This window comes from Aquarana catesbeiana, linkage group LG06 (genome assembly GCF_042186555.1).
Source record: "Aquarana catesbeiana isolate 2022-GZ linkage group LG06, ASM4218655v1, whole genome shotgun sequence".
In the NCBI taxonomy this organism is placed as follows: domain Eukaryota; kingdom Metazoa; phylum Chordata; class Amphibia; order Anura; family Ranidae; genus Aquarana; species Aquarana catesbeiana.
The window spans coordinates 96,581,175-96,603,134 of NC_133329.1; the positions used below are offsets into that span (position 1 = coordinate 96,581,175).

General features: G+C 42.5%; 1 protein-coding gene across 1 annotated transcript in view; it reads right to left on the reverse strand.

Annotated features, from left to right (window-relative positions):
- The window catches only part of PKD1 (polycystin 1, transient receptor potential channel interacting), a 288,453-nt gene that overhangs the window by 152,071 nt on the left and 114,422 nt on the right, over nt 1-21,960 (reverse strand). Inside the window, exons 6-8 of the mRNA XM_073636475.1 lie at nt 20,555-20,742; nt 17,485-17,597; nt 9,245-9,371 (exon numbers count right to left, since the gene is read on the reverse strand). Of these exons, the coding sequence (XP_073492576.1) occupies nt 9,245-9,371; nt 17,485-17,597; nt 20,555-20,742 (428 nt within the window). The remainder of the gene's footprint in view (nt 1-9,244; nt 9,372-17,484; nt 17,598-20,554; nt 20,743-21,960) is intronic.

Consider the following 21,960-nt stretch of genomic DNA (forward strand, 5'->3'; position numbering starts at 1 on the left):
TTGCGCGGTCATGCAACACTGAACCCATACGAAATTTTTATCATTTTTTTTTCACACAAATAGGGCATTTTTTTTGGTGATATTTAATCAACGCTGGGTTTTTTATTTTTTGCAAAAAAAATGATAAAAGACTTAAAATTTTGGGGGAAAAAAGTTTTTCTTAGTTTGTCAGAAAATGTTGTAAATAAATAATTTTTCTCCTTCGGGTGAGCTGATGAGGCAGCACTAATGGGCACTGATTAGGTGGCACTTATGAAGAGGCACTAATATGCCGCACTGATCGGTACTGATAAGCAACACTGACTGGCATCACTGATGGGCACTGATTGGTGTCACTGATGGGCACAGACTGGCATCACTGCTGGGGCTTCACTGATAATCGGGGCACTGATGATCAGTGCTCTGATTACCTGTACAGGTCTCCCCTGTGAGGAGATGCTATTGATCAGCTCTCCTCTCCTCACACATCTGTCAGTGTGAGGCGAGGCGAGCCGATAAAGGGCACGTACACGTTTAAGTGTGATTGGCTGTGATTGGACACAGCTGACCACATGGGTAAAGAGCTGTGTCATCGGCTCTTTACCGAGTTCGGGGTCGTGCCGGGTCATCACCGCGCTGTGTGCCCCGGCGGACACGCAAGAGCGGTGACACTGGGGTGACGTCATATTACGTCATCCCAGAATGGGAGGGGATTGGTGGGCGGGAGGAGGTTAAATAAGAATACCAGATATGCAAATTTTTACATTTGTAATAGATGAAAGAAAGAGGGCGCACTGACCTAGTGCATTATCGCACAAAATTTGCATTAAGAGTAAAATAAAAATAGTACTACACACAAACATAGGTAGTATAAGCGCTCATTGGCCCACTCCCAGTCTAGCCGATGACTCTAGCATAGGGGGGACCTCACCAGGGTCCCTACAGGCTGGCGTGTTTCGAAAGATTGTCCTTCATCAGAGCTCTTAATAAAAATTTTGTGGGATAATGCACTAGGCCAGCGCGCCCTTTTTCTTTCATCTATTTTTAAAGTGGTTTGAGGACAGCAAGACTTCAAGCGAATTATCCATCTTTGCAACGGAGTTATATTTCCTATTGCATTATCTCACTTATGCGTAGGCTATTATTGTTGCGGTTTATTTATATACCATACCTGTGGGATCCCCCAGGAAGCTGGAAATCACTGAAGTTGGCACTTCTAGAGTGATCTCCGCTGTCTTCCAGGACCTGTGCCGAGCAGCTTCCCAGCTACATTGCGAACACAGGAGGTCTCTCGGTCAGCATGGGTGCCCTTAAGAGAACACTTTGCATATTTTTCAAGGAATACAAACTATTCTCTGATTGGGTGACGTGGAGAGGCAGGGTGGTAAAATCATTACCTCCACCTTGTCCAATCAGAGAATACTTTGCATTCATTGAGAATGGCACCTGTGCCCAACGAGTGACCTCCTGTGTTCACCAAGCAGTGGGCCAGCCACTCAGCACAGGGCCGGGAAGCTAGTGTAGATCGTGTAGCAGCAGGGCTTAGTACAGGGATTTCCAGTGTCCACAAGGATCCCACAGACATAGCACATACATACTTATATTGGTCCAGGCTGAACCAATAAAAATTGACATACCTGGAATTTAGCTTTAAAGAAAGCACAGGTCCATTCAACATTTTTTTTTTCTAATTTTAGATAGAGTGGGGAAAAATCAGAACCCCTGTCAGTTTTTCACTGCTTTACAGGACTCTGGCTACTTTTCACTTATGCTACGGTGACAAGTTTAATCAGACAGGAAGTGAGGGAAAAACCTACAACAGTGACAGAAATAAACATGCTTTTAAAGATCTATTTTTTTGTGCACCACAATCCACAGATTGTTCACATATGACGTTTCAGTGTGCTAAAATTCACTTGCATCGTACTTTACTCTGGTCCATCTCTTCAAAATGGGCAAACAGCAAACTACTATTTGCCACAAATGGCAGGTGTTGGCCAGGGTGTTGGTTAAAACGGAAAATTGTATACACACCTTTCCCTAGATTTCCTTTCCTGTCGCATCTTCATGGCAGCATACACTTTGGGTTGTGACTCCGCCCCCACAACCTGATAGGACCACGTAGCTATGTATCCCAGAGATTGCCCCCACCCCAGTATTCTCTGTATATATATATATATATATATATATATATATATATATATATATATATCAATCACCTCAGAGGGGTGGGCATCTGTATGCTGTCATGAAGATGCGACAGGAAAGGTACATTACGGAAATTTTTTTTCAATTTTCCGTTTTCCTGACACATCATGGCAGCATTCACTTTGGGGAATAACTCGCAAACTGGGTAGGAATGCAGAATAAGTTTATTTAACAAGGAATAGAAGAGGTGGCCTGGATAATTGTTCTTCCAAATTCCACTGTTGACATCTGTGCGGAATCCACTTTGTAATGTGTCATAAAGGTGTTCTTAGATGACCAAGTAGCATATAGTTTCCGAATATACTCTGCAGTAAGCTGCCCAAGAGGTCGCCACGCCACTGCCCTGGTGGAGTGCGCCCTTAAGCCCTCGGGTATTTGTGACATACTCAATGAATAGACTTTCTTGATGGCCTTCACCAACCATGATGCAATGGTGCGGGAGGATGCCGCTTGTCCTTTCCTAAAGCCATGCAGAATGACTAAAAGATTTTCCGTCTTCCTGAGAGGGCTGGTTTTACCCCCCGCTAACTGCCGAGAAAGGGTTAAAACCCACCGCAAAGCGCCTCTGCAGAGGCGTTTTGCCGTCGGTATAGCCGCGCTGTCCCACTGATTTCAATGGGTAGGAGTGGTGAAGGAGTGGTATATACTCCACTCCTTCACCGCTCTGAAGATGCTGCTAGCAGGACTTTTTTTTCCCTCGGGGCTTTCACACTGGAGAGACAGCAACGGCTGTTTCGGGTCGGTTTGCAGGTGCTATTATTAGCGCAATAGCGGCTGCAAACCGCCCCAGTGTGAAAGGGCCCTTATTCTATACTGCATGCTGCTATTTGAAGATTGATTTTACTATGGGATCTTCTACAACTGTTTGTAAGTAGTTCCTTTTTACCATTGCTTTAATAAATTTACACTCAAAAGGATAATGCACATGGCTGGGGGGCCCTTTTTTTTTTCTTTTTCTCGTTGTCTGTTAGGATTCCCCATCCTTGAGGGCAGCAAGGCCTGTGGTTATACACTGCTTGTCTGGTCATCCACTTGTGCGCAGGAGCGTTATTTCTTCACTATTAGTACTCTAGAAACCTAGACCTTTCAGCTTCCAGGCCATCAGATGCAGCTTCTCCGGGTTTGGATGAAGGAGATGGCCCTTAGAGAGCAAGTCCACCAACAACGGGAGAGGCAGCGGGTCCACTGCGCTCAGTTGTAGAAGAGTTGTGAACCATGGCCTCCTCGGCCAAAAGGGAATCACTGCTACTACCATTCACGTTGATCTCGAGTCTGAACAGGAACCTCCCTATGAGAGGTGTCGGAGGAAAGATGTAGCCCAATCGGAAATTCCAAGGGTGTTGAATGCAGTCTGTCCCCTCCGTCAACGGAAAGGGGACCCTCAACAGATATCTCTGGCACTTCGCATTCGCTGGTGTCGCTGCTAGATCTATGTCCAGCATACCCCAGGTCTGAGATATGAGGGAGAAGGCCTGATGATTCAGTGACCACTCGTTGTTGGAGAGGAAATTCCTGCTTAGTGAGTTGGCTAGCAGATTCTGGGCTCCCGGGACATACACCGCCTTTAGATCTGACAAATTCAGTTGCGCCCATTCGAGAATGGGACGGACTTCCTTGATCATGGAGCGACTTCTGGTGCCCCCCTGTCTGTTGATGTAGGCGACAGCCACTCTGTTGTCCATTCGTAACAGGACCTGTTTTCCCCTTAGAAAAGAGCTGAAGGCTAATAGTGCTTGAAATGCTGCCTTCATCCCTAGTACGTTTGAAACGACATCCTGCGTCTTGAATGGCCAACGGCCCTGTACTGCGTAATACCGGTAGTGCGCCCCCCACCCCTCCATGCTGGCATCCGAAGTAACCACTTCCTGGAGAGGGGTGACTATGTGTCTGCATCTCTTCAGACCTTCAGATTGTATAATCGTGTCCACCACAATACTGACTGTTTGACCTCCCTTGAGATAACAATTGGCTGAAGCATGGACACGCCATTTCACTGGCGCAGGAACGAGATTTGAAGAGGTCTTATGTTCCCCTGTGCCCATTGGACCATCGGAATGGCTGCCGACATTGAGCCCAAGATACTGAGGCACGCTCTGGCTGGTAGTGTTGTGGCTGGAAGCAGTTTCCTTATTTTCTGAACCAAGGAGGGGATTTTCTCCTGAGGAAGCTCTACTGCGTTTACCTGGGTGTCCAGTTTCGCTCCCAGGAAGACCATTCTCTGAGTGGGCTGGAGATCGCTCTTCCCCCAGTTTATCAACCATCCGAGATTCTGCAGGGTGGAAATCAGTATCTTCTGACGGCAAATGAGAGATTCCTGGCTGTCCAAAAGGAGGAGGATGGACTCTTAACCCCTTTACCTTAGGGAAGCTATTACAGGTAACAGAACTTTTGTGAATGTCAAGGGGGCAGAAGAGATCCCAAACGGGAGGCTTTGAACTTGGAAGTGCTGACGGTTTACCGCAAACCGAAGAAACTTCTGAAATGCGGCATGAATGGGGATATGAAATTACTTGTCTTGTAAATCAACTGTAAGCATCCAGTCTCCTATGTTTATGGCCTGAAGAATTGACTGTAAGCTTATCATTTTGAAAGTTTCCACCAGAATTCTCCGGTTGAGATTTTTTAAGTCCAGGACAGGATGCAGATCCCCTGACTTCTTCTTTACCAGAAATATTAGGGAGAAAAAACCTTTTCCCCTCTTGGAGCAATGGTACCTCCACTATCGCACGTTTCTGGAGTAGATCCTGAATGTATTTTACTAGTAATAGTCTTTTTTCTCGTGACGCTGGTAATCTGGTTGTACAGAACTGGTCCCTCGGGACCCGCTTCTTGAAACTTCATCTGTGCCTGAATTGGATGGTGGCTACCGTCCATGGGTCCTTTATTGTTTCCGCGCAGGCCTGCTTGAACTTCTTGAGCCTGGCTCCTACCACAGCTGACTGGGCGGACGCACCTTCAAAAGGTCTTCTGGTCCCCAGTGGCAGGGGTTTTGGTTTCTTGAACTTCAGGAAGGAAGTCTGAGGGTTCTTCCAGTTCCTCCTGTATTCTTTCCCGGGTCTGTAGGATTTCGCCTCCCTGTATCTTTCCGGGAGGTTTCGCCTGAAGGGTGGTGGTCTCTGCTGTTTTACCCTCTTTCCGAAAGAATAAGCCCTGACTTTCTGCTGGTAACTTCCAGTTTTGCCCCAAAGAGGTTTGTTCCATCATATGGAATCCTACACCAATTAGATTTTGAGGCAGGATCCGCTGCCCAGGGCTTCAGCCATAGTGCCCTCTTGGCCATTACCGAAGCCAGCATTGCTCTTAAGGCAGACTTGATCGTATCTACGGATGCCTCCGCAACGAAATCTCCTGCGAGACTTCTTCTTGAAGGGCTGTTATTATTTCTTCTCTTGATCCGTCCCCTCAGTAATCAATTTTTTGACGTTAGAAGGCCAGCTGGAAATGGCTCTTCCCACTGCAGCTAATGCCAAAGCTGGTCTACAGGCGCCAACTGCGGACACATAGGCTCTCTTGAGGTCGAGATCGATCTTCCTGTCTAACACATCCCTGAACGTTACCACGTCCTCAATAGGAAGTGTTACGTGCCTAGCCAGGCGCATCAGGGATGCGCCCACCACTGGAGGAGAGACTGACGGGTTCATGTTAGGCTTCTTGAGTGGGTATGGTTTGGCTAGTCTGTTACTAAGACTGGTCTTCTTTTCGGGCTTTTGCCACTCTTCTTTGATCAGGTCCTCCAATTCGTCGATAAATGGGAACGTTTCTGCGTCTTTCTTGAGGTTTGGAAAATACTTTTTCAGCTTCTGTTTCTTTTGGCTCCTCCCATCATATCGCCTCTTTAATCGATTTCACGAATGGCTCTATCAGCGAGAAATCGAAGCCAGCTGAGATCTCCAAGTCTTCACTGTCAGACAGGGCCTCCGGAATCCTTGATGTGATGGGAGTAGCGGACGAGGAACTCTGAGCAGGCTTGTCTGGTTCAGGAGCAGAGACATGCAGAGTCGAATTTCTAACAGACTCCCTGACATCCGACTCTTTTTCCCTAGTGGCTTCATCGAAGCACATACAGCAGGCCAGCTTATCCAAAAGTGCTATGGCACCACATACCCAGCAGGAGTTCCCAGCTGGACGGGAACGATGTGTAGGAGACAAAAGCCTGCGCGTTGGGGATCTCCTATGATAGGAGTGACTATGCCGTGAGTAGGACTTTGAGCGGCTTCTTCTGCGACTTGAGCGACTTCCCCTGTGGCCTGAGCGGCTTCTTCCGCGATCTGAGTGGCTTCGCCTGTGACCTGAGCAGCTTCTCCTGTGTGAGGTCTCTCTGCGTCTTGAATTTGGCGATCTTGAGGACCTGATAGGGCTGTCCAATTTAGGCAGCGTTAGTGGCTGGCTCTCTTTTTCAATCTTCACTACTTACCAAAAACATCCTCCCCCCCCCTACCTATTAGGCTTGTAGTGGTCTGCTGAGGCAGCGGCCTCCATGAGTGATGACAGAAATCCCACCTAAGAAAAGCACAGGGAAGTGAGGAAAAACATGCAGAGGAAGGAACAGGAGAGAAGCACAGTTAGTCAAGTAGAAGCTTACCCAGGAGAGGAAATAACACAGCAGAGTGGTTATTAGTGCAGAGAAAGCAGGTCTGCTGAACCAGGTAGAAGAGAAGTGGGAAAGAAAACCGGATTGAAATCTGCCACCGTCGCGGCGGTGATGACGTCGCGCTTGACCGACGAGGAGCCCGGCACCATATTGGAAGCTGGCAAACCGGGAACTCGGCCGTGACACCACTGTCTGCGCATGCACGGAAGCGCCGGAACGCTCGGCGCACACGCTAGGCAATCCTGTTGGACTATAGGACTCAGGAGACCCACCCAAAATGCTGACAGTGCGCAAGATGAAACTGGAGGCCGCTGCACAGAGATTAAGCCTGTTTAAGGCTTGTAAGACATCCAACGGCATACCCATGAGAACACCAGAGTGGGGTTCCTTCCATCTAGCTTGTTTAAAGGCTGTACAGGCAAGGACTTCCACCCAGGAGAGGCTTGAACCTGGCTGGGGCAAAGCGGTAAGGGGGTGCTGATCCATTCGGTCCTGACAAGTGAGGGGAAAAAAAAAGGAGAATACTGGGGCGGGGGCCCTCTCTAGGATTAATAGCTACGTGGTCCTATCAGGTTGTGGGGGGCGGAGTCACAACCTAAAGTGTATGCTGCCATAATGCGACAGGAAAAGATATTATAAGGTAGGACCATGTTTATCACGTGTTCTCACACCCAATATTTACAACCCAAAGTGGGCACCACTGCCCAAGACCCCAATTCAGATAGGGATTTTGCAGAGCAGTATTGGCAGCTCTGCACATGCTCAGTTTTCAGTGAGTTTCGATGCTTAGCATTTCCTCCCTATCACATCTGAACAGCCCATGTGACTATAGAGTCACACATGTGGGTGTATAAACATGACAGCCCACTCCCTCCCTCCTCCTCCATGCCCACTAACCAGCTAAAGACGATGGGCGTGGGATATTACATGTAGATAAATGCTGGCTTCACCTCCTCCTTATTTTAAGACACAGGCTGGAGGGGCGCGACACAGCCTGTGACTGGCAGAAATCTGCCCACACCATGTTATTGCCAAAAAATAATAAAGATTTGATTTCAAAAATATATTTGTATGACAATTTAAATTAGTTTATTGATATTTATGATTTAGTTTTACTCTGTATTCCAAAGGCTTTTTTTTTTTTTTTTTTTTTTTTTAACGTGTAACCAGCAGCAAGGGACTAGAAGCTCCTCCTGCTTATGTTTCCCTGCAGACAGGCTGGGAAAGATCTGGGTCATGTGACAGCTGTATATTGAATAGGAAAAAGGTACCTAGGATTTATTTATTTTTTTATAATTAGGCCTCATGTACACTGTTGCTGGTAAACGGAAGTTCAGAGGCAGTTGGCTGCTTTTTTCAGCTGCCCCTGATGTGTACATGTACACAGGTTCATTTAATGTCGTTTTTCGGCAGTTGAGTTTAGAGGCCTTTTTTGGAAAGCAAAAATATGAGCTCAGATGCTGAGTTAGAGGCATTTCAAACGGCAAACGCTTCTAAATGCTTCTAAAAGCGTCTAAAAGCGGTGCCTCGCGTTTTGTTTACAGGCGTTTTTCATTTTTGGCTATATTTTTTTTTTTTTTAAAAAAGCATTTTTTTCAAATGCTTCTAAAGGCAAACGTGGCTAAATGCGGCATGTAAACGTGGCAAAACAGACGTTTTAAACGCGGGTTACTATCTGTCAAGTTAACTCATTCAGGAGACGTAAAAACGTCCCGTGAACATTAAGCCTTATAGTGCCATCATCCAAATACAGAAATAGTAGGGCTAATGTAAATTAAACAGTGTGTGTTTAGTGTCACCCAAAGTCTTTTTTGTGATGTGGATTTAGGCATGGTAAGGAAAACTCTCCGACCAATGCTGTGGATGTCCATTTCAAAACTACATTTTTAAAGTGGATGTCCAGTGAAGTTTTGTAAATAAAGTGTTCCTTTGTAGAAAAACCTATGGGAATAAAGGAGATCTGCTAAGTTTGATCAAATCTGGGAAGCCGTGCCAACTGTCAAAATACCTAGTCAGTGGCTGTACCTGATTTGATGCAGCCACTGTTCGGCCAAGAATTTTTCAGCAGGTTCCTTTGATAAAAGCTGTGAGAATAATCGTCTTCAGTCGAACACAGCAGGGCCAGCAGGACCACCCGATGAGCAAATTTCATCTAGTTCGTCAGGAAACTGACAAAGTTCGCACAATGTATGGCTAGCTTAAAATATGGTGGTGTCCTTTAATAGTTACCTGCCGCAGCAACTAACAGCTGCCCCATACCTGGTCATACATTCCATGGGACATGGGAGGCAAAAAATGGGCAAAATAGTGAAGTGGAGGCAATCTTGTAGAAAAAGGGACACTTCGCTAAACTTAATAAAAGTTTAGCGAACAAGTCATGCCATTCTTGTTCATAAATTTTTACACACCGTTTCACAAAGGCTTCATCTGTCTCGTAGAAAATTTACAAGTTAACCGGATTCTTACCTTGTTCTGTGCTCTGTGTATACACCTGGAACCTCAGCTGCACAGGGTCTTGTATTTCCTCGGTTACAAACTCCAGAGCTGATATGTACACTTCCCGTGAAAAGTGCAAACCAGGGAAAACCAAAACCTAGGAGAAAACAAAGAGCTGAAGTTGTGGGTACTTATTATTTGAATCATCTGTGAACCATCATTCTTCTCTCCTGCCAAGAGGAAATACAGAGCCTTTACTTTCTCCATAAAGGTGATGTGGCCCGTCAGTGTTCTGCCTCAACTAGGACACAGCCAGGACAAGAAGCTGTATTGAAAGATGAAGGACGAGGGGGCAGGAGGCGGAGCCTAGCGGAGCAGACATGCATTGTTAGAGCTCCACACCGCTGAGGAGAGAAGAGAAGGACAAACGGAGCCTGCAGGCTCAAAAGGTATCCATTTGAACCTTTTTGCCCCAGGGAACAAACTGTGAAAGTTTGGGCAGGAAATATGGTATTGGGAGGAAACCGTGGCAGAAATAAAAATCACCTCACAAAGAGCTCACAGGCACTCACTGCAACTAAAGCAGCTCCAGTCACCTCACAAGATACAGCATCAGGGCGCTCTCACAGACAGAAAATGTCACAGCAAGACTCTCCATTTGAGTCAGATACAGAACAAATCCTCTCACAAACTTCTCCACAAGACTCCTCAGCATCCCCAGTAATATTATTACAATTTGAAAAGATGCTTCATAAGGCTTTAAAACAAACCTCAGACCAAATAACAAAAAGCCTAACCAAAGAAATGCTGGGAAACCGCACCGCAGCCTTAGAAATAAAAATGGATGAAATTGAAATTACAACCCAAGAAAATATAACAGAATTGGAACAATTAAAAGAAGAGAATTTAATACTTCAAACTAAGCTTGAAGATTACGAAAATAGAGCCAGACGTTCAAACTTGCGCATAAGGGGAATACCTGAAACTGTGACAGACCTGCAATCTACTATTACTGCTCTATTACAAGAACTAAAGCCAGATATCCCTATTGAACGTTTAGAACTGGACAGAGTACACAGAGCCCTCACAGCCAAAAAGAAAGATGGACCCCCACGTGATATAATCACAAAATTTCATTATTACAGAACGAAAGAACAAATACTAATTGCTGCAAGAGAAAAAAAGGAACTTGATTTTCAAGGACACAATTATCAAATTTTTGCTGACCTATCCCAACTTACTATTACTAAAAGACGATCCATGAAACCCCAACTAATGGAACTGCAACGCCACAACATTATGTATCAATGGGGCTTCCCCTTTTCAGTCAGATTTAACTACCAATGTACAATTTACAGAAGCAGATCAGCAGATGAACTACAACAAACCCTTTTAAAATTAAATCTGACAGAACCCACAAGCAGCAACACTCCCACACGCAGAAGAATGGCATCATCTTCACCTTCAGGCAGCACCCAGAAAATTTCAGAACAAAATGGGAATCATCATTCTCACAAAAGAGGCCGTTATGCCACATCATCCATGGACCAAGAAGATTCAATGGACTGACATCCTAATTCCTGATATCTCTTCATTTATTATACTAAGAGATGGTTCTCTATAAAAAACCTATATTTATAACTGAATGTAACTGCATTCTGATAGTCACACACTGTGTGGGATCATGTTACATTCCAGTTATATTTCTTATTACTTCTGATTCATATAGCCTTAGAATATATAAGTGAAATAAGGAAATTCTTGTTCAGTTATATATTATCAGGTAATAACAATAGATTTATTACTTTTTAGGACAAATATGTTCAATAACCCAGAAGTAATGGAAGCTTTTTCTTTCTTTTCTTAAAACAAATATATTATTACCTAACTAGTTCCTAGAATTATGTTTTTGTTTATTCTAATCTGAAGCAATACAACCTCAATTTTATGAGTTAACATATCTAAACAGTTACATATGAATAAAATATGTAATTGTTTACTCTAAAAGGGTTAAAATCCCCAAATAATTTAAACTATCTTCATCAATACCAAAGTTATTAACAGTACCTTTCTAACTGAATTATTTAGCCTAGGGCGAGACTAACCATATACAACCACCCTGGAATAAATAATTTCAACAAAAACTATATTCTGCACTCCAATTAATGAAACATCATTTTGATGTCTTTTGACATAGCACTTCTCTCCTGTAAGCGGAAGATCCGTGTACCCCCATTAGCCCTCCTCATTCTCCCAACCATATTATGTGGGAGTGTGACGAAGGCACTTATTCCCCTGAGAGAGATATTTATTCTCTTTCACGGGTAAATTGTGATTACTTGCAAAAAATAATTTATACAATGTATCATCTAATCTCATATGTTTTTTGTTTACTCTTTACTCCAGAATTCACTGGTTTCTTTTCTATCTATTCATCTCTTCAGTCCACACAGGTTGATCTGCGCAGTCAGCTCTGCATAACAAAAAGTAAGTCAAAACTATTTTATCTATTGCCATGGCACCACTGAATATACTTTCCCTGAATGTTCAGGGAATAAATGTCCCTCAAAAAAGGACCAAAGCCTTCCGTACTTTCCATAACAAGAAGGCTCACATAGTATGCCTCCAAGAAACACACTTCACCAAACATTCTACTCCAAAATATATTTCTCCTTTTTATCAACAAATTTACACGGCTTCTGCCTGTACCAAGCAAAGGGGAACTCTAATTGCATTTCACCGATCCACACCATTCACCTTATCATCAGAAATTAAAGACCCAGAAGGTAGATACCTGATACTCATGGGTTATATAATGGATACAGCAATCACGGTGATTTCCTACTACGCTCCTAACAAACAACCTACACCATTCCTCTCACATATATTACAAGTGATTAATACACACAAAATGGGAACAGTGATAATGTGTGGGGATTCGAACCAGGTCCTCCTCCCATTTCTAGATAAATCACCTTTTACACCATCCAAAATAACCTCTAGATTACCTTTTTCTCAACTTCTTTCCAAATACAATCTGGTAGATTCGTGGAGAGAAAGTAACCCAATGAAAAAGAAATTCACTTATTTCTCGCACCCTCATCAAACCTTCACCAGAATAGATCATATTTTTCTAACAATAGGAATGATACCAGAAATTATTGCATCAGATATAATTCCGATTCCGTGGTCTGACCATAATGCAGTATACACTACTATAGCCTCAGCCATACCAAAAGCGCATGACCCAACGTGGTACTTACCGGACATAATGCTCAAACACCCACTACATCAGATGGCCATTGAACAAGCTTTAAAGGAATACATATCAATTAATAATACAACAGACATCTCCCCAATAACACTGTGGGAAGCTCATAAGCCTGTCTTGCGTGGTACAATACAAAGACAAATGCCACTATTTAAACGGGAACGCAAAAATCTAGCAAAAAAACTAGAACTCAATTTTAATGCAGCCTACATATCATTTCAAGATAATCCATCTCAGAGTACAAAATCTCATCTGGAAAAATCTAGATTGGCATACGATCTATTTCTCACTGAGTCAGTTGATAAATCCCTCAAACGCTCCAAACACAATTTCTACATGAATACAAACAAACCAGGTACATATTTGGCTCGGGCATTAAATTCAACTAACAAATCTTTCAAACCAATACGTTTGAAATTATCAAAAAATGTTTACACTTGTAATCCAGTTAAAATAGTCCATAAATTTCACTCACATCTCGCAACTTTATACAAGACAAACAATGAATTTAATCCTACAGAGGCTGAATCCTTCTTCTCAAAAATAACCTTACCTGAGTTATCTCAGAATCAAAAAAGCAGTTTGGATGAGCCTATAACTATAGATGAAGTTGCTAACACCATAAAAGACCTAAAACTTAACAAAAGACCAGGCCCAGACGGCTACTCGGCTTTATACTATAAAACATTCTCAGAAATACTCTCTCCCATTCTCACTGAAACTTTTAACAAACTTCTAGATGGACATTCTTTTCGGCAAGAAACACTAATGGCAATTGTTTGTATGATCCCAAAACCCCTTTCTGATGATACTTCCTGTGTGAATTATCGGCCTATCTCTCTGTTAAACCTCGATATTAAATTATTAGCAAAAATAATAGCAAAACGCCTCAATAGCATTATAGGAAAATTAATACATAGAGATCAAGTAGGCTTCATGCCAAATAGACAGGCAGGCGATAATATACGCAGGGCAGTGTTATTGGCACATATTGCTAAAAAACGGAAAATCCCTTTATGTTTTCTATCTCTCGATATTAAGAGGGCATTTAACACAGTATCCTGGCAATATATGCAATATTCATTACAAAAATGGGGTTTTGGACCCCACTTTTTAACATGGATCAAAGCATTATATAATAAACCCAAAGCCTATATAAAATATGCTGGATACAAATCTGAAGCCTTTAATATCGAAAGAGGTACCCGACAGGGTTGCCCATTATCTCCCTTATTATTTGCCCTTATACTCGAACCCATGGCCCAATACATCAGAACAAACCAAACTATAACTGGCATTGAAGTAGGAGGTATTACACACAAATTATGTATATTTGCAGACGATATATTACTTTTTCTATCATCACCACAGGTCTCTGGTCCTAACTTAATACCAGCTCTTGATGGATTTGCAGCCCTATCCGGCCTTATGATTAATCCTAAGAAATGCCTAGTGCTTAATATTTCACTCACAAACATGGAATTGATCCCGGCTAGGGCTGCACTCCCATTCACATGGGCAGAAAAATCAATCCCATATCTTGGAATTCATTTAACAGTATCTCATTCTGACTTATTCTCAACCAATTATCCTCCTGTATTAAGACAGATCACAAATCTAATAAAACAATGGTCGCAACTTCCTTTATCCTGGATAGGGAAGATTAATGCAATCAAAATGACTATTCTACCCAAATTGCTTTATCTATTCAGAGTCCTCCCTATTCCAATTCCTTCCTATTTTTTGAGAATAGTACAAAAAAGAGCAACTTCGTTTATATGGGGCTCTTCTAAACCACGTATACCTATACACACACTACATCTTCCCAAAAATAAAGGAGGCCTGGGATACCCTAATTTTACTAACTACTACAGAGCAGCACATTTGGCCAGTCTGTCCAAATACCATGCAAAACAGGAAATCCCATTATGGGTATTTATAGAGGCTTCAGAAAATGACCCTCTATTAATATCAAATTTATTATGGCTTGATCCTAAAGACCGCTTTAAAATTCATAATCCCATAACTAAACACTTCTTATCTCTCTGGGATAAACTAAAAACCAAATATCAGTTACAATCTCCACACAATCCTCTCCTTTCTTTTATCAGAAATCCTGCCTTTTATCCGGCATGGATCTACCCAAATTCTTTTAAAGCTTGGACAACATCAGGCATTCAGACACTAAATGACTTCATAGCATCTAAATCATTCCTTTCATTCCCATCGCTTAAAGAAAAATATGATCTACCAAACTCTGAGATATTTAGATATCTCCAAATCAAAAATTTCTATACACCATTCCTAAAGGGGGATACACCATTATCCCAATTATCCATTTTTGAATCAATCTGTACAAAAGATCCATTTGCTAAAGGTACAATTTCATCACTTTATAATCAATTATATGGAGTAGCAAATCTTAATAGACCCTCTTATGTTCAGAGGTGGGAGGAGGACCTGGGACGAACTTTAGAAGACACGGACTGGTCTAACATATGGCTCACATCTAAGTCATCTTCACCCAACATCTTAGCACTGGAGACAAATTATAAAGTCCTAACTCGCTGGTACCTGGTACCCCGCTAGAGTGGCAAAATATTCACCTAATACCTCAGCTCTTTGTTTTCGAGGATGCCCAGAAATAGGCACATATTTACACATATGGTGGACGTGCCCAGTAATCCAAACCTTCTGGAAGGAAGTCTTCGTGATTGCATCTAAAATATTTTAAAAAATAATACAACCAGATCCATATTTAACTTTACTTAATCTAAAACCGGAATGGTTAACACTCTCTCAATTCAAACTTATGATCCAACTAATAACGGCTGCAAAACAAACAGTGGCTAAGGCATGGAAATCTCCTACATTGGTACTAGCAGAAACAATTCACAGAATGAATAATACAATGTCCCATGCTAAGATGGTAGCCATCGATCAAAATCAAATTCCAAAATTTGAAAAACTTTGGCATCCTTGGATAAAACAACAGTTCCTGTCAAACTTCAATGACTCTGTCCTGTTGCCATGGTAACAGATTAAATGACTTACAGAGACACCCATTCTAAGGCTTCAAAGAGAACTAAAAAGAATAATAAACTGACGAGCGGGACAACCTTGTGGACCATACCTCTACCTTTCAACCCTTTTTCTTCTTTCTCTTTCCTTTTCTCCACCTTACGATTAAAGCTCATTATCAGAATTTTTTTGACCTATATACACTCTACAATAAACAATATGTATAGTAGGTATAAATCATTTAAATACCTACAAAAGTAACTAAGGAAATTATATATATCTTTAATTTAGGTTTACGTGAACCCAATGTTTAATATTTGAAATTTCATGATATTTACCTATATAATAAAAGAATACAGTCTAATTGTTGTGTAGGCAGCTTTCCATACACTTTTCTTGGGATTGGCGCAATATTATTATTTTTGTTTTATTTACCTATATAAACCCTACTGTAAAACAATGAGCTTACTTTATAGATCCTTGTAAACTTACTTTATGTATCTTTATAACATTGTATACTCAATAAACTTCTTTTGACAAGTAAAGATGAAGGACTCCTCAGTGGCCCTGAAACGCTACTGTTTGCTGGTGGCGAATAAATGTCCTGAATGTCTACTTTGGTGTGGTGGTGATAAGCTACTGCTTGGACTGTATGCTTGATGGCACCATCTGTAATTTTACCATGCTGATGTTTTGGCCTATGGCTGTAAGGCTGTAAAGAGTATGCTGGATTACTTGAATGTATAGTAATTGGAGGAACGCAGCAGTGCCTTCCGTCTGCTGGAGGGTGGCACAAGAATGAACAATTACCCACATTTCTACGCTATGTAGCCCAGCTGTACAAGAAACTTTAAAGTGGTACATATATGAATGAAGTGTCTTACAAGCCTTGCACATGTAAAGAAGGAGTTGACTGCACTCCAGTCCTCCGATAAATGAAAGCTTTATTGGGTACAATCCAGATAAGATGTACACCAAAAGCCCAAGACACAAGATGACAATACAAATGTTAACGTGTTTCACGCATATTGCGCTTTGTCATAACACAGTACACCTGTGTAGCAAGTTCACTTAAATGTCAGCAATCTCAACTGACTTAAAGTGATATTAAAGTCTTGTTTGTTTTTTTTAAACAAAAAAAAAAACATGTTATACTTACCTGCTCTGTGCAGTGGTTTTGCAGCGCAGCCCAGATCCTCCTCTTTTCGGGTCCCTCGTCGGCACTCTTGGCCACTCCCTCCTGCTGGGTACCCCCAAAGCAATCAACTTGCGCCCCCCCACAGTTTAAAACGCTGGCCACCAGCACAAAAAATCATTGGTTGGGGTCCGCTGCCTGGGTCCCTCAGGACGCCCAGGCTCCCTACATATGTATGGGCGGTCCCCCCCTGATTGTGGCCCTGTCAGTATTATCATACCAGCAGCAGTGCGGCTGCTTTATGGGGGTGCCAGGCCAATTTGCCTCCCGGCCCAGTCTGCCTCATAAGACCGGCGCTACACTAAAAGTGTAGCGCAAGCCAGCGGGGACTCTTTTCGTGTCGGCCTAGGCCAAGATACAGAGTTGGTATGGAGGTCTTAACTGTAACCCCTGACATCTTCAAGGCACATAATATTCAGTATATGTAGTGCTATGGAAGACTGCCAGAGACTGTGAAAATGTGATTGGAGATTAAAGACATAATGCAAAAGACAGTAGTAAGAATAGGGAAATGCAAGGTGAGGCTGTTAATGATAACCACCAATACAGCCCTTTTGCAAGCTAGAGATCCCACTACTGACTGCTGGGTTGTGAAAGCCACTAAACAAATACCAAAGGGCGCATGTTGCCCTAGAGCCACAGATTGGGGATTAGGGGCCTATACAATTATTATTTCTTCTTTTTTGTTTTTTTTTGCTTGTGATGTGAACAGTAGTTTACCTTCTCCTGCATCAACCTTGCTAGAACAGGACCTGTAAACAAGCTTATCTATAGTACACTTACCTCCACCTCCCCAGAAGACAATGCACTCTCTACTCTTGTTAAATTTTGTAGAGGCCAATTCCTGTCAAACGCCAAAGATCCCACCACAAAGTATTCTGCGTTCAGAGAAACAGCTGGGAATTTAAAAATAAAAGGGCAGCATTACTCTCCAGCACACAGATGACGTCATGCCCAACAATCCCACACAAGAATACCACCAACTGCAGAAGACCGCTCTCCATTTTCTGTGCTTTTTTCTAGTTTGTTACAATGAAGTGATAAAGCAATATGAGAAAAGGTGTGAAAAAAAAACAGAATGAAAAGTGTTCTTTAAATTGTATTTTCTTTTTTACAGGCTTGTTTTTCCATCATTTTCACCTAGTAATCCTGCAAAAGCACTCTTCCTGCAGTAGGGTAATAACGCTCACTTACTACACTATGGGGTTGATTTACTAAAACTGGGGAGTGCAAAATCTGGTGCAGCTCTGCATAGAAACCAATCAGCTCCCAGTTTTTTTCTTTGTCAACGCTTAATTGAACAAGCTGAAGTTGAAAGCCGATTGGTTGCCATGCACAGCTAAACCAGATTTTGCACTCTCTGGTTTTCTTAAATGCACACCTTTATCTATGGAGGAGCAGTGTTGGCACACCTAAAGATTGTAAGTTCATGTTAAATTGTAAGCTCCTTGAGGGCAGGGACTGATGTGAATGTACAATATACAGTATATGTAAAGCACTGTGTAAATTCACAGCGCTATACAGTAAGTGCCTGTATGATTACACAGGACATTTAACAGGTATTTTTCTGTAGACACAGAAATTTTGTTGCCCCAATGAGCTGACTTTACATATTCCACACTTGAAGGAACGTGGCTTGTTGACCTTGCCTGGTTCAGGTATGTTGAGTAAAATTTCAGTAAAATTTAACCACTTCATTTGCTCGACAGTAATATTTACTGTGAAGATGAACAGGTATGCACCGATAACCAGACATCAAAAAAGAAACATCAATGTGTTTCGCACAAAGTGCTTAAAGTAGTTCTAGGACCTCTTGTTTTCTGTCCTAAATACATTGGTGCCATGCAGCTGGGCAGTAAAGAATAAATTAATTTTAATACAAAAGTTCAGAAACACAATAAGAATGATCACAACTGCAGGCTCTAGGTTTGTGTACACCACTGTTCCCTTGACTCCCTTCCCCCTCCTCCTTGGGAATATACACTCACCGGCCACTTTATAAGGTATGCCAGTTCAATTGCTTGGTAATACAAATTGCTAATCAGCCAATCAGATGGCTGCAACTCAATGCATGTAGGCATCTAGACGTGGTGAAGACTGAAGTTCAAACCAAGCATCAGACTGGAGGAAAAAAGGGGGATTTAAGTGACTTTGATTGTGGCATAATTGTTGGTGCCAGACGGGCTGGTTTGAGTATTTCAAAAACTGGGCAGACTGGTTTGAGATGATAGAAAGGTAACAGTAACTCAAATAACCACACGTTACAACCAAGGTATGCAGAATACTATCCCTGAATGCACAACACATTGAACCCGATGGGCTACAGCAGCAGAAGACCACACCGGGTGCCACTCTTGTCAGCTAAGAACAGGAAACTGTTCACAATGATACAGTAACAGAGGGTGAATGGAGCGCTGACAGGTGCTGCTAGTGGGTAGATAAGGGGCAGTAGCGTGGGGGATAAGATATGTCCAGCGGGTATTAAACAGTTAAAAACAGTTAAAGATGGTTAAGGCTTCTATGATGAGCGGCAGCCGGCTTGTCAGAGTAGAAGGGACTCTGTGGTATGAAAAAGCAGAAAAGCAAAAAGAAAAGCAGCACTGCTTTTCTTTTTGCTTTTTCACACAGGCTCAACAAAATTGGACAATAGAAGATTGGAAAAACATTGCCTGGTCTGATGTGTCTCGATTTCAGCTGCGACATTCAGATGGTCGGGTCAGAATTTGGTGTAAACAACACGAAAGCATGGATCCATTCTGGTTTGTATCAACAGTTCAGGCTGGTGGTGGACTGGTGTGGGGGATATTTTCTTGGCACACTTTGGGCCCCTTAGTACCAACCGAGCATTGTTTAAACGCCACGGCCTACCTGAGTATTGTTGCTGACCGTGTCCATCCCTTTATGACTACAGTATACCCATCTTCTGATGGCTCCTTCCAGCAGGATAATGCACCATGTCACAAAGCTCAAATCATCTCACCACTTGTTTCTTGAACAGGACAATGAGGTCACTGTACTCCAATGGCCTCCACACTCACCAGATCTCAATCCAATAGAGCACCTTTGAGAAGTGGTGGAACGGGAGATTCGCATCATGGATGTGCAGATGACAAATCTGCAGGAACTGCGTGATGCTATCATGTAAATATGGACCAAAATCTCTGAGGAAGGTTTCCAACACCTTGTTGAATATATGCCAAGAAGGATTAAGGCAATTCTGAAGGCAAACAGGGGTCCAACTTGGTACTAGCAAGGGGTACCTAATTTAGTTGCCGGTAAGTGTATGTGTCCCATGATACCAAGTGCCAATGCACTTGTACCCCCCCCTCCAACTTGCACTGGATGCATGTGATGTGACCACTGCTCTGACTGACTTCCACTGCACTTACGTGTCCCATCCAGCCTGCTCTCAGAAGGAGGAAGAAAAAGCTTTTAATAAAAGATGAGCAGCATCTAATGAAATTTTGGACGTCTGCTGCAAAAAAACGAAATAGCATCTAATATCACTAGATGTATATATCCTAATTAGGCGCTTTTTGCAAAATGCATTAAGGTTTTTAGATGTCTGCTTATCAGTGCATGCCTGTACATCTTCAAAATAAATATTACAGTCAAGCAGAACAAACAAGGGAATGCAGCAGTTTTGCTTTACAGGTAAGATCTCTGTACTTGCAGAAAATGTTCTCTAGGTTGAAAAAATAAAACGAATGCAGCCATCTCATCACAGGGATGGAAAAGCTGCAATATATGACATTTTTTGTTCTTGAGTTCAGATACACTTTAACAACAGTAGCCAGTGTACATTCAGAATAATTTTTTCGTTTTTTTTCCATCATTAGTACACAGTGCATACCCTGTGGCTTGTATTCACAGATGTAGTTGTGTGTGGCACTGCACAGGTCGGTATTACACACTCCATTGGGCCCCATCTTCACACAACGATCGGCCTGGGACGGCTCCGGCTGGCCAGGGAGCCAATTCTGGCAGCTCTCCAAATCAAAGCTCCGGCTGTCATTGAATCTGATCCACACCTCCAAACCACTGAAAAGATGACAGGGAAAAGACAGGATTCGTTTTACGAACACGGGAATGACACAAGTGTCAATGACCTCAGCACTGCTTATATAATCTTACGTAAGCCACACATACAAATAAAGCAAAATTGAGGTTTCGTTTAAAGGTACACTGCAGGTAAACATTACAAATTTGCAGTTAAACTGGCCTGGGGGGACCAAGCCTACCTGCTGGCTTGTCCAATATTTTATCTTGGAAGCGATCATGTGCAGCTGGCCGACCTGCAAGCTAAGCCTCTATGGATGTCAGGATTTTTATTTTCTGAATGGCCCTAAATCTGTACAGACACACAATGACATGACAAGTGGCTGCAGTCCCACCTGGAACCATAGTAAAAACCCTGTTGACTGCATTTGGACTATACAGCTTACAAATTTAAAGTGTATAGAAACCCCAACAATGAACTGCCCCTATTCTCTTTTTGGTCTTTCAAATAAACCATCAAAAGTGTTTCACTACATCGGTTTCTTTATATCAAGTGCAAAACAATACCCATTGATCCCAACAGAAATTTTGTGAGTTCCTGTGCTCTCAGCCCCTGTAAGGGCTCTTTTAAACGGCAGCCAGGGGCCAGTAAAGACAGGTGGCTGAACCACGGTTTTTCTGTCCTCCGGCAAACCATCTGAGTTCTGACATTACAGCCACACATGCCGTGGCCATGATACTTTGTTTTACAGCCATGGCATTTTAAACTCAGGTTGCAGAATTTGACGAGGCAGCACATCTGTCAAACTCATCCACTCAGATCAATGGGGCCGCACCAAAAGTGAGAGTCAAACATTTAGGCCTCGATCACACCATACGTGCAGAAAAACTGATGGAAACCGACGTGCAGATTTCACTTGCAGAGACACGAGATTACATCAATTTTCAGGCATATATCAGTGAGTTTTAAACACGTTGCAGATTTCTGAGCAGAAAAAATCTGCATGTGATACATGTGTTGTGGTGTGAACAGGGCACATAGTGAACAACTGGGTTTTTTTTTTTTTTTTGTGCTCTTACAGACCGCATGCAGAAAAACGTATGCCTCTGCAAATGGTGTGAACAAGGCCTTAAAGCAGAGTTCTGCTTAAAAAAAAAAAAATTAAAGCCAGCAGCTACTAATACTGCAGCTGCTAACTTTTAACAATCGGACACTTACCTGTCCCAGGGTCCAGCAATGCGGGGGGGACGAAGCCCCGC